Source organism: Paroedura picta, chromosome 2, assembly GCF_049243985.1.
Source record: "Paroedura picta isolate Pp20150507F chromosome 2, Ppicta_v3.0, whole genome shotgun sequence".
Lineage (NCBI taxonomy): Eukaryota > Metazoa > Chordata > Lepidosauria > Squamata > Gekkonidae > Paroedura > Paroedura picta.
In genome coordinates, this window is record NC_135370.1 from 20,317,870 (window position 1) to 20,334,406 (window position 16,537).

General features: G+C 47.3%; 1 protein-coding gene across 1 annotated transcript in view; it reads right to left on the minus strand.

Annotated features, from left to right (window-relative positions):
* The window catches only part of LOC143829077 (aldehyde oxidase-like), a 69,618-nt gene that overhangs the window by 32,309 nt on the left and 20,772 nt on the right, over window positions 1-16,537 (minus strand). The window contains exons 13-22 of the mRNA XM_077319378.1: window positions 15,841-16,025; window positions 13,583-13,745; window positions 11,385-11,477; window positions 10,695-10,864; window positions 9,793-9,919; window positions 7,605-7,727; window positions 6,283-6,379; window positions 4,186-4,310; window positions 3,803-3,936; window positions 777-864 (exon numbers count right to left, since the gene is read on the minus strand). Coding sequence (XP_077175493.1) covers window positions 777-864; window positions 3,803-3,936; window positions 4,186-4,310; window positions 6,283-6,379; window positions 7,605-7,727; window positions 9,793-9,919; window positions 10,695-10,864; window positions 11,385-11,477; window positions 13,583-13,745; window positions 15,841-16,025 — 1,305 coding nt within the window. The remainder of the gene's footprint in view (window positions 1-776; window positions 865-3,802; window positions 3,937-4,185; window positions 4,311-6,282; window positions 6,380-7,604; window positions 7,728-9,792; window positions 9,920-10,694; window positions 10,865-11,384; window positions 11,478-13,582; window positions 13,746-15,840; window positions 16,026-16,537) is intronic.

The window sequence follows — 16,537 nt, forward strand, 5'->3', positions numbered from 1 at the left end:
CTTCTGGTCCTAAGTACAAACGTTTAAGTGCTAAAGTTCAAGAATGATGCCCATCAATTGGGAACAGGGCCTGAACACTGAAACAAACAGGTTTCCCTGTCATAAACAAAGACTCATAGAATCACAGAGTTGGAAGGGACCTCCTGGGTCATCTAGTCCAACCCCCAGCACTATGCAGGACACTCCCAGAAGAGAGGTAAAAGTCTTTCCTAATTACCACTTTACTTCTTGTTTGTTTAGTTATGTAGAGAAATCTCAGAATTATATAACACTGAATAGTTTCAGCGGGTAGCCAGGTTGGCCTGTAGTAGGAGAGCTAGATTTGTGTCCAGCAGTACCTACGAGGTCAATAAGGTTTTGGGGTATGACCGTTTGAGACTCAAAGCTCTCACGAAAGGAAGCCTGACTCCTCCCCACCCTACGTGGAGTGCAGAGGCCTGCCAGCAGCCCGAGAGGAACTGCCTACTGGCGGCCGGGCTGCCCTTGAGGAGCGCAAACTCTTCAAACTGCTATGCTGCATTTATATAGAACGTTTAATTAAGCGGAGTGCTTCACACCTCCTTATCTCCCACTCTACAAATCTTCAAAGCACAAGAATAAATTAAGAGATCTTTGAAATGTTCGTTCAGGTTTGGCTCTGGAAACAGAGTGGGCTGCCTAAAGCTACTGGGTAGCGTTAGGCCTGAGTCAGGGTACGACTCCTGCTTCCAAGTTTGCTTGCGCATTTAGATATGATTCATTTATCCCTATGAACATAGGCTAGTCGCCCTGCTTACTTTGTACCTGCCGATGGCAGGGTGCCGGCCTCCACAGACTAACGCATCAGTGCCTCTGTCCAGAACGCAGCGAACGGGACGGCCTGTCCTAGACCCAAAAAAGAGGAGAAAGCTGATTACTGGAGACCTTTCTCAGTTTGAAGAAGAAGAAGAAGAAGAGTTGATTCTTATGTGCTGCTTTTCTCTACCCGAAGGAGTCTCAAATCGGCTTACAGTCTCCTTCCCTTTCCTCTCCCCACAACAGACACCCTGTGAGGTAGAAGAAGAAGAGTCGGTTCTTATATGCCGCTTTTCTCTACCCGAAGGAGTCTCAAAGCGGCTTCCAATCGCCTTCCCTTTCCTCTCCCCACAACAGACACCCTGTGAGGTGGGTGAGGCTGAGAGAGCCCTGAGATTACTGCTCGGTCAGAACAGTTTTAGGATGCTGTCTAGATTTGCCATAGCTTTCCTCCCCAGGAGCAAGCGTAGGTGATTAATAACAACAACAATAAAAATACCCCTTTGGCACAATAACTCGATGAAGTCCCTCCCCTCCCGAAACTTGACCCTTCTCAGGCTCCACCCCCAAAATCTCCAGATATCTCCCCACCTGGAGTTGGCAACCCTATTCATACAGTTTGGATACTGAGTACCAATATTCACTAATAATGAATATTCATTAATTAATCTATATTGGGCTTCAATAAATCAGGATACTTCCACTCAGTTATACTACTGATCCTTTGCCTCCTTTGTTATTTATACCCCGCCTTTCTCCCCCACGGGGACCCAAAGCCACTCACACCATCCTCCTCCCCTCCACCTTATTCCCACCACAACCCTGGGAAGTAGGTTAGGCCGAGAGCGTGTGACTGGCCCATTATCACCCAGCCAGCTGCCATGGTTGAGCAGGGATTTCCCAGCTCCTGGGCCAGGGGTAGTCTATCTGCAGCCCTCCAGATGTCCATGGACTACAATTCCCATGAGCCCCTCCCAGCAAATGCTGCCAGAGGCTCATGGGAATTGTAGTTCAGGGACATCTGGAGGACCACAGGTTGACTACCCCTGGCCTAGACCAAGGGCAACCACCATTTGGCTCTCCAAATGTCCATGGACTACAATTACTTAAAGTGAAGTCATTAAGGTAATCCATGGACATCTGGCCAGGCACAGCATGGCCAACCCTGTCCTAGGCCAACACCCTAAGTGCTGTGCTAAACTGGCTCTCAGGCTCCACAGATCTGTACAACAGAAAGCACATTCAGCCAAGGCATTCCCACTGGTGAACTTTTGGGCTGGAAAAAAATTCATCTGACTAATACCTGCGATCCCACAGGTGTGAGAGCCTTTCCAGGAATTGTTCTCGGTAATCCTAGATGGAAATCAGCAGTTTCTATCCCCAGGTTTCGGACAAATGCCTGTAGCGACTGTGAAGGTTTCAATTTAGGAATCTCCCGCTAGGGATGCATTCGCAGGAAGGTGGAAAAAAGAAAACCACACAGCAGAAACAGCGGTGCGTGAGATGAAGACCTGTTGGGATGGCATGTCCATGCCCCTCCACATGCCTATCCTGCTTGTGGTATCAGCACAGAAGTACCAGCCAGGCAATAAATAGGCCTTCAACCACTGCAGTTTACAGCGGCTGGAATGTTTGATGCCAGGAAACAGGAAAAGTGTGTGTGTCCCCTCGCCCCTGCTAAGACACCGAATCTGGCCAGGTCAACCACTCTGTGGCTATTTGCTAGCTGGTGATATAAGAACAACAGAGGAACCCTGATGGATCAGACCAAGAGTCCATCTTGTCCTGCTTCACATCTTTCACAGGAGCCCACCAGTTCTTCTGCCATAGAGTCCACCACCCGAAGCAGTCATTTTCTCTCCAGGTGAACTGATCTCGGTCACCTGGAGGGCAGTGGTAATCCTAAGAGAATTTCAGCCACCAAGGCTGTAAGCTCCTGGTCAGCCTTGGCTCTCCATACCACTCAAGCATTTTTCGCCCTAATTATACTTCAAAAAAGATAAACAAGACGATAGAATACACTGAGATTGAATACCCTGAATGTATCAATACTACTTTGTGGAGGTCTCATGACTGCCATTGATGAAAGATATTCAATGGAAAACGGAAAAATCATCTAGACACCGTTTTGGCTGAGTCCAGGTGGGAATTACAATAAAGAGAAAACAGAGACTCTTATATTTCAAATATTATTTGATTAAGCCATTGGACAGATCCTTTTTTTCCTCTCATCTCATTGGGATCGTCTGCTTTCTTCTTGCACCACCTAGTGGCTGGCAGTCCTGGGCCGTACCACATTTACCCTGTTTTATATGTCCAGGAGTAAATGTAGATCACTCACTCACTCACTCACTCACTCACTCACTCACTCACTCACTCACTCTATCTATCTATCTATCTATCTATCTATCTGATTTCTATACTGCCCTTCCATATGACTCAGAAGGTCCATCTTAAGAGACTGACCATTGGCTTTAAACACTATAGGCTCAGAGCATCAACATATCAAGGATGTACAGATTATTCCCCCCGCCCCTGCCATTTAAATCCTATAGATTTATTTCATACAATCCTGTTTCAGCATCAAAAGACAGAAGTGGTTTCATTTTCTTATGATCTGTTGGCTGGGTTGCAACTACTCCGTTCTCAAAGAGAATGGCCATTGGAACACAGGAAGCTGCCTTACTCTGAATCAACCCCCTGGTCCATCCAGGTCAGTGTTGTCAACTCAGATTGGCAGTCGCTCTCCATGGTCTTAGTCAGAGGCCCTCCCTATCACCTACTGCAGGGGTGGCCAACCTGTGGCTCTCCAGAGATCCATGGACTAGATCTCTGGAGAGCCACAGTTTGGCCACTCCTGACCTTTGTCATTTTCAATGGGGAAGTTAGGAATTGAACCCGGGGACTTTCTGCATGCCAGGCAGATGCTCTACCCCTGAGCCATGGTCCCTCCCAACCAGCTGCCGTCATTCATGACCTGAGTTTCTCATTTCTTGTTCCTGGAACCATGGTCAACATGCACACTCACTTGTTGGCGGCCACAGCTGTAATGCAGGCCAGCAGACTTGTTTTCAGCAGCTTCCCACCGAAGGCTCCTCCGATTCTCTTGGTGTGGCACATAATCCGATTGCTGGGGACACCTAGACATGACGCCACCAAATCCTGGAACACATTTTTAAAAGGCTGGTTTTGTTTTAAAACAGGGCTGTCATACGTTTGGTGTAACGCAAAGCTTAGATTAAAAAAAAAAAAAAGGAAAAAAGACAAAATCCACAAAGCTTTTTCACCCAAATACTCCATAGTGCTTTTAAAACCCTTAATTTTCTTTAACAGAGCGATTGAATACATTGAGTATTTAAATACATTTTCTTTGCATTTGTATGCACATGTGCTGAAAATATGCCCTCTGACCTGTACAAATGCCGGGTGCTGAGTTGATGCATAGATGTCCATTTCTTTGTCTTCCCCTTTAGGAACCACAAGCATACTCTGAGTTTCCATGTAAAAGTGCTGCTGTCCCCCAATAAGGATCTCACCTATTCCAAAAAATGAAGAAAAAGTCAGCGTGGTGTCATGGTCAGTGGTCAAAGCCAGCGTGGTGCAGTGTTTAAGAGCAGCAGCTTCCAATATGACGAGCTGGGTTTGATTCCCCACTCTTCCACATGCAGCCAAGCTGGATGACTTTGGGCCAGTCACAGCCCTGATAATGCTTTTTTCACAGAGCAGTCCTATCAAGGCTCTCTCAGCCTCACCCACCTCACAGGGTGTCTGCTGTGGAGAGAGGAAGAGGAGGTGATTGTAAGCTGCTTTGAGACTCCCTCGTGCAGTGAAAAGCAGGGTATGGAAGCCAACACTACTTCTTCAGATTCCCCCAGCCTGAGGAGGGTAGCCTTTTGTTTTTTGAGGGGGGTGGTGAGAGGAAGGCAGATGAGAAGCTTGGGACGGGCTGGTAACAATTCCTCTGCTTCTTCCCCCAGCATGTTAAACATGGTAGAAAACATCCAGCTGGGGAAGGCTGGGAAGTGAAGAGGGTTCTAGTTTAGGGGTCTGTAATCCTTTTGACAGTGTGGACATCTTGGGAGCTCTTCTACAGCAGTGGACCCCAACCTTTTTATCACTGGGGACCAGTCAATGCTTGATAATTTTACTGAGGCCTGGGGGGGGGGGGAGTAGTCTTTTGCCGAGGGACATCACCACCACCTGAGCCCCGGCTCCACTTGCTTTCCCGCCGGCGCCTCTGACTTCCCTCCACCCACTGGGGGGCGCTGCCAGCAGCAGCTGCACAATGCCAACGCCTAGGGGGAGCCCCAGCCATGGCGGCTGCCGGAGAGAACCAAAGGTGAGCTGGCGGCAGAGTGGCAGGGCAGCCCCCAAGGCAGCAGCCGGGAAGGCGGATGAGGAGGAGCCGCGGCCCGATACCGACTGATCCACGGACCAGTACCGGTCCCTGATGATGGCCGCAACCACAAAATGGCTGCTGTATGAGACAGTACAGCCCACAAAATGTCCATCATAGGAGGCAGAGCCATGCACAGAAACACAGAGGAAGACCAAGTGCAGGGGAGAGAAGGGTAATTTTTTAAAAATGCACTGGGAGAGTGGAATGGGAGAGTGAATAAAACAGACACTTGTGGCAACTGCTGCTGAAATAGCATTATTTTAATCTGCACAGTCAATTAGATCAGTCAGGAGCCCTGCTGGGTAACAGCCCTACTGGGCCTCACTCACTTCCTAAACACACTTGGAAGGGCACCGGGAAAGGTCATAGTGCAGGGGTGGCCAAACTGCGACTCTTCAGATGGCCATGGACTACAATTCCCATGAGCCCCTGACAGCGTGTGCATGCTAAAGTACCCGCAGGCACCACACTGGGGGTCTCTGATCTAGCCGAAAGAGATTGTGTCTGACTGTCTGGAGAAGTCAAGACTAAGGATTGGCCTGGTAGATGAAAGACGAAATGAAGTCTGTAGTTCTAAAACCACTTAGACCTCACTTAGAATACTGTGTTCAGTTTTGGGCACCATAAAAGCAGAAGGAGGTAGACAACTGGAGCGTGTCCAGAGGAGGATGCTACATCTCTTGATGAAAGCTACAAAAGGGAATTAAGAAGGAGCATCGTACGGGCTGTGGCTGTGCATACAGAAATCAAAAGAGCACACCCAGGGGACCTCTTGAATTAAATATCCACATGTCTTGGGATTGTAACTGAACTGTAAAAGGCTGTTTACCACACCAGGGGTGGCCAGAATGTAGCTCTTCAGATGTCCATGAACTACAATTCCCATGAGCCCCTGTCAGCAGAGGACATACCTCACAGGGGCTTATGGGAACTGTAGTGCATGGATATCTGGAGAGCCACCCTTTCCTGTTGACTAATCATACAAACATGATTTTAAAGATCAAATGCCTCTCAATTTGAAAGTGAATTATTGATCTGTATTGCCCCCAACAGTAGCGTGAAGGCAGATGTATAGACCTCTGTTTTCCACCCGACGGGCTGTAGATTACCTTCCAGTATGTGGTCAACAGTTTTAAACGTTTCATCCACATCCCCGTGTTCCAGTTTTCTTGATGGTTTGAAGAATGAGTTGTGCTCTATCGCCTCCTTCAGGAGCAAAAGACAAACGCAGCTTGTTTTAGATTCACGTAATGGACTGCCCCTCTATGGTGAACCAAGAGGCAAGTTTTTCAAAAGAATTGTAGTCCATGGATACCTGGAGAGCCACAGGTTGGCCACCCTTGCTGAGTCTATTCATTTACTCTGGACAGAAGAAAACAAAACCGCACTTACCTGTAACTACTGTTCATCAATTATCTTCTGTGGGGACTTCTATAATTCACCCATCTTCTGTCCAGTCCTGCAGAGGGACTCTGCATGAGCCGGCCTACCATCGGAGAGGTTTTGGGCTCTGGTGTGCAGCACCCCCTGGAGGCTTTTAATACCTCTCTGATGGCAGGCCTCCTCATGCACAGTCCCTCTGCAGGACTAGACAGAAGATGGATGATTCAGGTTGTAAGCAGAACTTCACAGTAAGTTCATAGTTTCCATTTGCAGCATAGTATTGTCAAGATACTTGTGGCGCAGAGTGGTAAGCAGCAGAAATGCTGTCTGAAGCTGTCTGTCCATGAGGCTGGGAGTTCGATCCCAGCAGCCGGCTCAAGGTTGACTCAGCCTTCCATTCTTCCGAGTTCGGAAAAATGAGTACCCAGCTTGCTGGGGGATAAATGGTAATGACTGGGGAAGGCACTGGCAAACCACCCCGTATTGAGTCTGCCATGAAAACGCTAGAGGGCGTCAGTCTAAGGGTCAGACATGACTCGGTGCTTGCACAGGGGATACCTTTACCTTTATTGTCAAGATAATTATGAATTATTATTATATGATGGCAATTATAGCATTAGTAGCAACATTTTGTTGCTATGTCTTTGGGGAAGTACAATGTCTATCCTGGCACTTTATTATTTTTCTACTGATACTATTTGTTTTCTTATTTCCTGCTTTGGATTTTATTGTTGTTGTGATGACATTTTATTGTTAACGTGGCAGAGGTATGGGAAGATAACATCAGGCCTTTTCTAGCCGCAGAGCTGAAGATACAAAATAATACATTCTTATAGCAAAAAATGCTCTCCAGAGATCCCTAACTAGGGTCCCTTCTGCACATGCCGGATAATCCACTTTCAATGTGCTTTTGCAGCTGGATTCTGCTGTGCAAAACAGGAAAATCTACTTCTAAAGTGCTTCGAAAGCGCGTTATCCAGCAAGTGCAGAATGACATAATGGCGCCACACAGACAAACAACAGCAAGAAGGGACAATCTGGTTTTCACCTCTATGGTCAGGATGATGGGTTCCTCTGGTTCATACCGAATGTTCACCTTGGCAGCTGCTCGCTTAGCATGAACCTCTGTCTCTGCAACCACGGCACAGATGATCTGACCTACACAGGTCACCTGTACAACACAGAAAACAGTTTCATTCTTCCTTAAATTCATTCTTCTTTAAATCTGCACCAACACACACTTGTAGAAGATGGATCGTCTGCTAGTTAGAACAAAGTCTGAATCCAGGGGGCACCCTTAAGACCAACCAAGTTTCATTCTGGGTTTTAGCTTTTATGTGCATTTGAGGAAGTGTGCCTGCACACAAAGACTTATTCCCAGAATTAAACTTTGCTGGTCTTAAAGGTGCCCCTGGACTCAAACTTTTTCTGCTGCTTCAAACCAACATGGCAACTCACCTGAATCTAACCACAAGGTAGCAACTGAAATACATTTTCAGAGTAGTTTTAAGTGGGTAGCCAGGTTAGTCAGGATTTGAGTAGTGAAAGGGCCATCCAATCACCACTGACTTAGGGTGACCCTGTAGGGTTTCCAGGGCAACAAACAGAGGTCGTTTGCCATGGCCCGCCTCTGCACAGCGACCCTGGAATTCCTTGGTGCCCTTCCCATCCAAGAACTAACTGGAGCTAACCTTGCATAGCTTCCAGGATCTGACAAGATGAGACTACTGGGCCATCCAAGCCAGGTTCCTGTAGGACAAGTAGGACAAGATGTGACTCCAGGAGTACTTTAAAGACCACCAACATTTTCCAGGGTACAAATGGCAAGGCCCACTTCATCTGATGCAAATGAGAACAAAGGTCCACCAATCCTTATATCCAGGTCAGAAGGTGGGAGGGGTCTTACACCACCAGTAATCTTTGAGTGGATTAATGGAGCGGGCCACATTATGGTTCTCCAGATGTGCATGGACTACAGTTACCATGAGCCCATGCCCTGTTGAATATTTAAAATATTCAACAGTAACTTTCTATGCATGGAATACTAGCATAAGGAATGACTGAAGAACTTGGGGATGTTCAGCCTGTAGAAGAGGAGGCTGAGAGGGGACAGGATGGCTCTCTTGAAGGATCTGAAAGGCTGTCCCTGAGAGGAGGGCAAGGGAGCTGTCCCTTTTGGCTGCAGAGGACAGGACTCGCAACTGTGGGTTTCAATTATGGGCAGAAAGGAGCTTGCTCAAACATGCAGATTCACCTGCCCAGTCTAGAAAAACCTGCACTAAGGCTATTGCCTGTTTAGTCTGGTTTTGACAGTGTTGGAAAATATGAAGGCCTCTGGTCAAGCCAAATTCAAAAACCATCCCATGGGCCTTAACACACTCCAATTTTTATCACTTCTGTGCCTGTAGAAATTTTTTTCCTGGTGTTTTGCTCCCTCTAGTGGTCACTTCGATACTACACCACTGTATCTCTGGCTAATTTCCTGCAAGCCACAAAAGTAAGAATGCAGAAAAGCCCATAAGCTGGTGAAAAGGTCTGTAGGAAGGGATAGAAAAGGATGATGATCTCCAACAAAGTTTTTTTAATGATAAACTTTTAACTAACACCCTCCCAATCATCCATACACAATGTAGAGTGAGGTAAATGCCTCTTTAGACTAACATATAAAAGGTAACTTAACTGTAAAGGGAAATTTCCAGTGATTTACAATTGTAGCTATTGACATAACCTGACTTTCTTTCTAACAGGGACCCTCAACAGTTTATATCGTTCTCCACTTCTCCATTTTATTCTCATAACAACCCTATGAGGTAGGTTAGGCTGAGTATGTCTGACTTGCTCATCTTCACCCGGTGAACTTCCATGGCAGAGATGGGTTTCCAACATGGATCTCCTAGATCGCAGTCTGACATGCTAACTACACTACAGAGAGCCAGGGTGATGTTGTGGTTGAGAGCAGTGGCCTCTAATATGGAGAGCCAAGTTTGATTTCTCACTCCTCTACTTGAAGCCAGCTGGTTTACCTTGGACTAGTCACAGTCTTGATAGAGCTCTCAAACAGCAGTTCTTTCAGAGCTCTTTCAGCCCCACCTACCTCACAGAGTGTCTGTTGTGGGGAGAGGAAGGAAGGGGGATTGTAAACCGCTTTGAGACTTCTTCAGGTCGTGCGAGGTGGGATATAAACGCCAGCTTCTTCTTCTTCTACACCACATTGGATCTGCTCATTCACAGCATACCTTTTCTCTGGCAAATATAATATCCGGGACTTCATAGTTATAGAACTCATTAGTAGCTGGAACATCCTGAACGGAGATGACATCAACCACACCAGGCATCTTGAGGGCTTCTGAAGCATCTATTGATCTGAGAGGAGAAATCAAAAGGCACAAAGTCATTAACTACGATAAGGTACAATGAAGCCCACAGAGAAAACTTGCATGAAATCTTGGCAGTGCCTTGTATTGAATCAGGCCACTAGTCCATGAAAGTCGTCTGACGCTCAACCCTTCCTATGGCTGGGCAGGAAGGATCCAAGCGAGGAAATGTGCCTGTCCAACCTGGATAGAGTGCAGCTATCAGTGGCTCACTCCACCAGGAACCTGAGCTTGATCCTCAATGCCTCCCTCTTGATGGAGGCTCAGGTCATGAGAGTAGCATGGCAGGCCTTCTACCACCTTCGCCAAGCCAAACTACTGGCGCCCTACTTGGCCTTGAAACACCTAGCCACAGTGACCTATGTGATGGTCACCTTTAGACTGGACTTCTGCAACTTGCTCTACGCAGGCCTGCCCTTAGCCTTGATCCAGAAATTACAGCTGGTTCATAAGGCAGCAGCCAGGATCCTCACAACAACACCGTGGAGGTCCCACATTTGGCCCATTCTTCAACAATTGCGCTGGTTACCAGTCAAATTCTGGATCAGACTTAAGGTTCTGGTAATCACCTTTTAAGGCCATATACAGTCTGGGCCCACTGTATCTGAAGGACCGCCTCTCTGCCTACACCCCCCGAAGAGCTCTGCACTACCTCCAACTGTCTGGTGGTTCCTTGCCCCAAGGAAGCTTTTCTAAACCACCTAAGAGTTCACCTTCCGACGCCACCCACCCACCGAGCCCCGACAACATATAGCGGCACATACACAATCTTGGCATGGGCTTTGGAACTGGTCACTAGAGCCAGGAAGAGCTCTTCATCCACGGTGCGGATGTCATCACAATAAATGGCCTCCCCTGTGGCATGTTTAAGACCGGCCTGGTGCATGATCGGGTGGCCGACCGGGTCTTCGGCAAGTTGCCCCGGTGGCACATCCTTCACAACCGTCACCAATCACAAAAGACAAAAACAAAGACAAAAGTCAAAATGGCCCCTAGTTTCAGCCCCATATTTCACCTTTGTAAGCCTCCACCCTTTTGTACTACGAATCCTTAACACTATTTCGCTCCCTTATATATTTGGGAAACAGCCTCCTGGGAGGAGACTGTCCGGGGCCGTCCGTCCAGGTCCACCCTGATTGGCCCTCCCCCTCCAGCTTCCGCCCTCCCTCCTTGCCTGCCAGAAGCCTTGTGGCTGCGGCCTCCATTGTCGCCCACGAGGAAAGAGGCAGCGACAGGGCTTTGCGGCCTACAGGTACGCTCCTGCTGGGAAGGAGCTGGGGGGGGGGGGGAGTTTGAAGCCTCCCTGAGGGCCGCAAAGTCCTGTCGCTGCCGCTGGTGAAGGGAGGGGGCTTTCCACTCCCTTTAGCCTGCTTTGCGAGCCAAAGGGAGCCACGGCCACCCTCTCAAGCCCTCCTGCCTGCCGCCCCTTTCAAAGGCAAAGTAATGCCACTGACCTGGTACATTTGTATACTCTGAGGTATTTTGGAGTGGAGATGTTCAAGGGCACTCAAATAATTCTCTGGAATGTCAGGGTACCGACCAGGATACTGAAATAAGAGAATTTTAGTCACATTTTTGAAAAGGAAGCATTTTAGTTTAATTAAAACAGAACTGAATGTTAACCTCAAACACAGGCACAAACTGAGAGAGAGAGAGAGAGAGAGAGAGAGAGAGAGAGATCTTTATTTATTTATATTTATATACTGCCTCCCCAAAGGCTCAGGGCGGTTTGCACAGAAATTAAAAACTAGACAAGAAACAATCCATACATATAGATAACTTGTTGTTGTTGTTAGTTGCAAAGTTGTGTCCAACCCATTGCGACCCCATGGACAATGATCCTCCAGGCCTTCCTGTCCTCTATAGTTATAGATAACTATAACATTCATATTACTAACTGATAATTATAACAGTGGTAACAGTACGACATTACAAACAGTATAACAGTACAAACAGGTCCGGGAGCAGAACGCATTGATGGATTTCTGGGAGGGAGGGAACAGGGGCCCTGCAGATGTTGCTGGTTCCGCTCAGCCTCACCCAAATGCCTGGTGAAAGAGCTCCCTTTTGCAGGCCCTGCGGAACTGTTTTAGCTCTGTCACGGTCCTGAATTCTACAATTCCTGGAGGTTTAAAATCAATTTGCAAGTACTCCAAACTGCTAGAGGTATAGACAAAACCTAGACCCTTCCTCTAGTAGGGAGTCAAACATAAGGCCCAGGGGCTGGAACTGCATGTCACCATTAAAGTAAGGTAAGCCACATAAGAAGAGCCTCTTGTGGCGCAGAGTGGTAAGGCAGCCGTCTGAAAGCTTTGCCCATGAGACTGGGAGTTCAATCCCAGCAGCCGGCTCAAGGTTGACTCAGCCTTCCATCCTTCCGAGGTCGGTAAAATGAGTACCCAGCTTGCTTGCTGGGGGGTAAACGGTAATGACTGGGGAAGGCACTGGCAAACCACCCCGTATTGAGTCTGCCATGAAAACGCCAGAGGGCGTCACCTCAAGGGTCAGACATGACCCGGTGCTTGCACAGGGGATACCTTTGCCTTTACCTTAAGCCACATAAGGTTTCCAAGGAAAGAGATGTACAGAGATGGTTTGCCATTGCCTGCTTCTGCGTCATGATCCTGGTATCGCTTGGAGGTCTTCCATCCAAATACTGACCAGGGCCGGCCCAGGTTACCTTCCAAGATCAGCCTTGCCTGGGCTATCCAAGTCAGGATAGGGATCTTATACATATGGTATTATTCATTCATTCATTCATTTATTATTATTATTTAATATCATAGAATCATAAAGTTGGAAGGGACCTCATGGGTCATCCAGTCCAACCCCCTGCACTATGCAGGACACTCACAACCCTATCGCTCATCCACTGTAACCTGCCACCTCCTTGAGCCTTCACAGAATCATCATCTCTGTCAGATGGCTATCCAGCCTCTGTTTAAAAATTTCCAAAGATGGAGAACCCACCACCTCCCGAGGAAGCCTGTTCCACTGAGAAATTTCTTACCCACCACTCTTGGCTACCTGGCTCACAGCGGGTTACAGCATAAAAACCCCACAGCAATAAGTCCCATTAAAACCCCCATTATAAATTACAAAACGCAACATTAGAAAAACAACCTGGTGGAAAACCCAAATCCATCCCATGCTGTATTCCTGCCCCTGGGCTGGCAAGGGGGCTATGTCAACCAATGTCACCCATGGTGCTCTAGCACAGTGGTTCTCAACCTTCCTAATGCCATGACCCGTTAATACAGTTCCTCATGTTGTGGTGACCCCCAACCCTAAAATTATGCAAATGTTCTTTCACAGAAATTAAACCAAAAGTGACCAATGGTGTGAAGATCCATTGTTCATGATTGTATATACATTGGTTTTTTCCCGGGGTTTCTCAGTTTAGTTCTGCCTCTTGTCCCACCATGTCAATCTTGCTCTTTTCCACTACTCAAGACAGATGAACACTCAATCTACCCTGCAAGGCTGTTGTGTGGATGAAATGGAAGAGGAGTGATGTCGGCCAGTTTGGGACCCCCTTGGAGAGAAGGGCCCTGCCCTGACCCCCAAAGGGGTCCCGAGGTTGAGAATCACTACTCTAGCAGGTCACATAGCTTCCTAAGGTAAAACATAAGGCTACAGAGAAGGCAGTTACCAATATTTTCAGCGACTGCAACACCTCCAGGTAGAATTTGAACATGAAGCTGACAAGGAGAGTCCTTCTGTACTTCACTTGGCCACCAGGAGCTGAGCTTGGGAGGCAAATTTCCGTGAGGACACTTCTACAGGCTTCGTCCAACAACTGCTCATTCCAGGGTCTGCCAACAACAAGAAGAACTTTAAAGCACAAATAACAGAGAGGCAAAAGGACATCCAATGACTGCAAGACACCTACCTTTCACCTACCTCTCTGCCTGCCTGCCTGCCTTTCTTCCTTCTTACTTCCTGACTTCCTCTATTTCTCCATCTCCTTCCTGTCTCTCTGTCTTTCCCTCTCACTTGCTTCTTGTCTCTCTCCTTTACTTCCTTTCTTTCTCCCTTCTACCCATCCCTTCAACCACCCCTTGCCCTTTTTTCTCCCTCCCATTCCTCCTTTCCTCTTCTTCCTTCCTTTCCCACAGTCTTCCTCCCCCTCCGCTAGGGCCCGCTGTATTTCTTCTACAGTGGGCTTATTTTCTAGTATAATAACAATAAAATTGAAGTTTACAGCGGCTGACTGACATGATAGCTGTTTCTTTGGCAGCTCCCAGACTCCATGTTGAATGAAGAGGAAGATGTAAGGACAAAGATGGAGATCATCTGAAAAAAGTGAGTGTGTAGAGGAGGGACCCAATGATCTTCCAAGCCCTCACCCTGACCAAATTCCAGGTGGAAGAGCTCCGTCAGGGCCCTCAGCTCATTCAGGAGCTCATTCCAACAGGCAGGGGCCAGGACGGAAAAGGCCCTGGCCCTGGTACTTCACAAGGGCCAGGAATCACTGGTCTGTTCATACTCGCAGTCGGTTTTTAAAAAATATATCTGCCTGAGAACAGCAGATTATAAATTAGAACAATAACAACTATTTCCGATTTAGCCTTTGGTCCTGAACTGTCCAAATCTGGGTTGGAGACATCTCAGATCCCCGGAATGGGAAAAGTAATGCAGCGATTCCCCTTCACTGCTTAAGCCTCAAAGAACTCAGAACAACACTGTAAGGTCTGAAGTGTTTGCAAAACCTTCTTCTGTAAACAGTAATCTGACCATATAATTGCTACCTGTTAAGCATTTACCTTGTAATAACACGTATTTCTCACACTTGTGTTGGCACTCAAAGCCCTTGCATATTGAAAGGATCACATACTCATAACCAAACACAATCCTTTTGTTGCTTTGTTTTGTACTTAAGCTCCTGTCATTCCGGCGCAAAACCTTTTCTCCTGCCATTTTGTTTTTCTTCTCACACAGCCAGTCCTTACACAACACTCTCTGCCACAATCAGAGCGCAGAATGGAAACCTATGGCTTTTTCACGGTCTCATTTTCCTCGCCAGTTGGTTCAGTTTGGTTTGGTTTTTTTAATGTTCTTCACATATTTCGCTTCCTCTAGTGGTTGATTCAATATGACATCGCTTTACGTCCGCGATATCTCCCTGCAGGTTTAAACTGCAGGTATTCACTTATCTAAAATCATCCAACTACGTTGGAGAGCACAACTGGTACCGAGAGCAGCACAACGAGGGGCAATCCTATAAATCCAGTTATAAATGCAATGATGGTCCAATAACTGTTTTATTTATTTATTTATTTATTTATTTATTTATTTATTTATTTATTTATTTATTTATTTATTTATTTATTTATTCATTCTGGGATTTATAGCCTGCCTGTCACGACTTTTGTCGCCTCGAGGTGGCTAACAATTAAAACCATAATGATTACCCCATAAACCCCCATTAAAACAGTAACAGTACATACAGCGACCCACAAGATGGCGGAAACACACCATCCCAACACAATCTACTGAGTCCAGCCAGACAAATCGGCACTAGTTGTTATTATATTACAAGGGATGCTCAGCTAGGGTGGGACCCCTGGTCAAACTCTGGTCAACCACCACCACCACCACCACCACCCCCCGGCCTCAGCCAAATGCCTGGCGGAAGAGCTCCATCTTGCAGGCCCTGCAGAACTTGACAGCTCCGTCAGGGCCATTAGCTCTTCCGAGAGCTTGTTCCTCCAGGCAGGAGCCAAGGCCGAAAAGGCCTTAGAATGTGCCCTAAACTGTGAAAATTAGTTGCCTTAATGAATCTGAATATTTAAGGCTTATCGGGATGGCTCTATGCGGATGATCAGGAATGACTATCGTTAGGTACAGGAAGCTGTAATCTGGATACGCCCTTAAGCAAAAGATAACCTACAAAGCATCTAACAATACCTCCCAATGAGAGCCCGGCAGGTTTGCTTTGCTGCAAGCGTAGTGGAGCCCAGGCCTCCGTACAACATGCCGATGTCTTTAACGGTGTCGCAGCCATCTTCAAAAACAACTCTCATCCCCGCATTAACGATCGGTAAAGCATTTTCCCGTCGCTGGGCTTGTCGGAAGGCTGATACAAACTCTCCCTGAAAGGGGGGGCGGGGTGAGAATTAAAAGACATGATTACAAGGCGTTAACAGTTTGAAGCTCTTCCAGGTATTCTTACTCATTTTGAGAGGTGTCTGCACTATGCCCCATCCTGTGGTTTCTGATTTAGGGAGGTCCAATGAATTAATGACCTCCAGAACATCCTGCTGTGAAGAGCACTGCTCAGGTCTTGCAAACTAAGGCCTGAGGCTTCCTTTGCAGAGACAATCCACCTCTTCCATCTTTTCCCGTTGCCTTCCATTGGCCCCAGTCCTCTTGTCTTCCCCAGGGTCTGAGGAAGGGGGCGCTGAGTCTCGAAAGTCCCTCCACTGGAGATCTTTGGCTCTCTACGGTGGTCTAGCTGTCTCTCCGAGTGAGTCTGGTCTTCTCATGACCTGACCAAACGCTGACAGCCCCAGGGTGGCCTTTTTGAGAGATAAGCCGCCCCACAATTGATTTTAATTCTCACAGTAGTAAGATTGCCACCAAGTGAACCTCAAAGATAACAAAA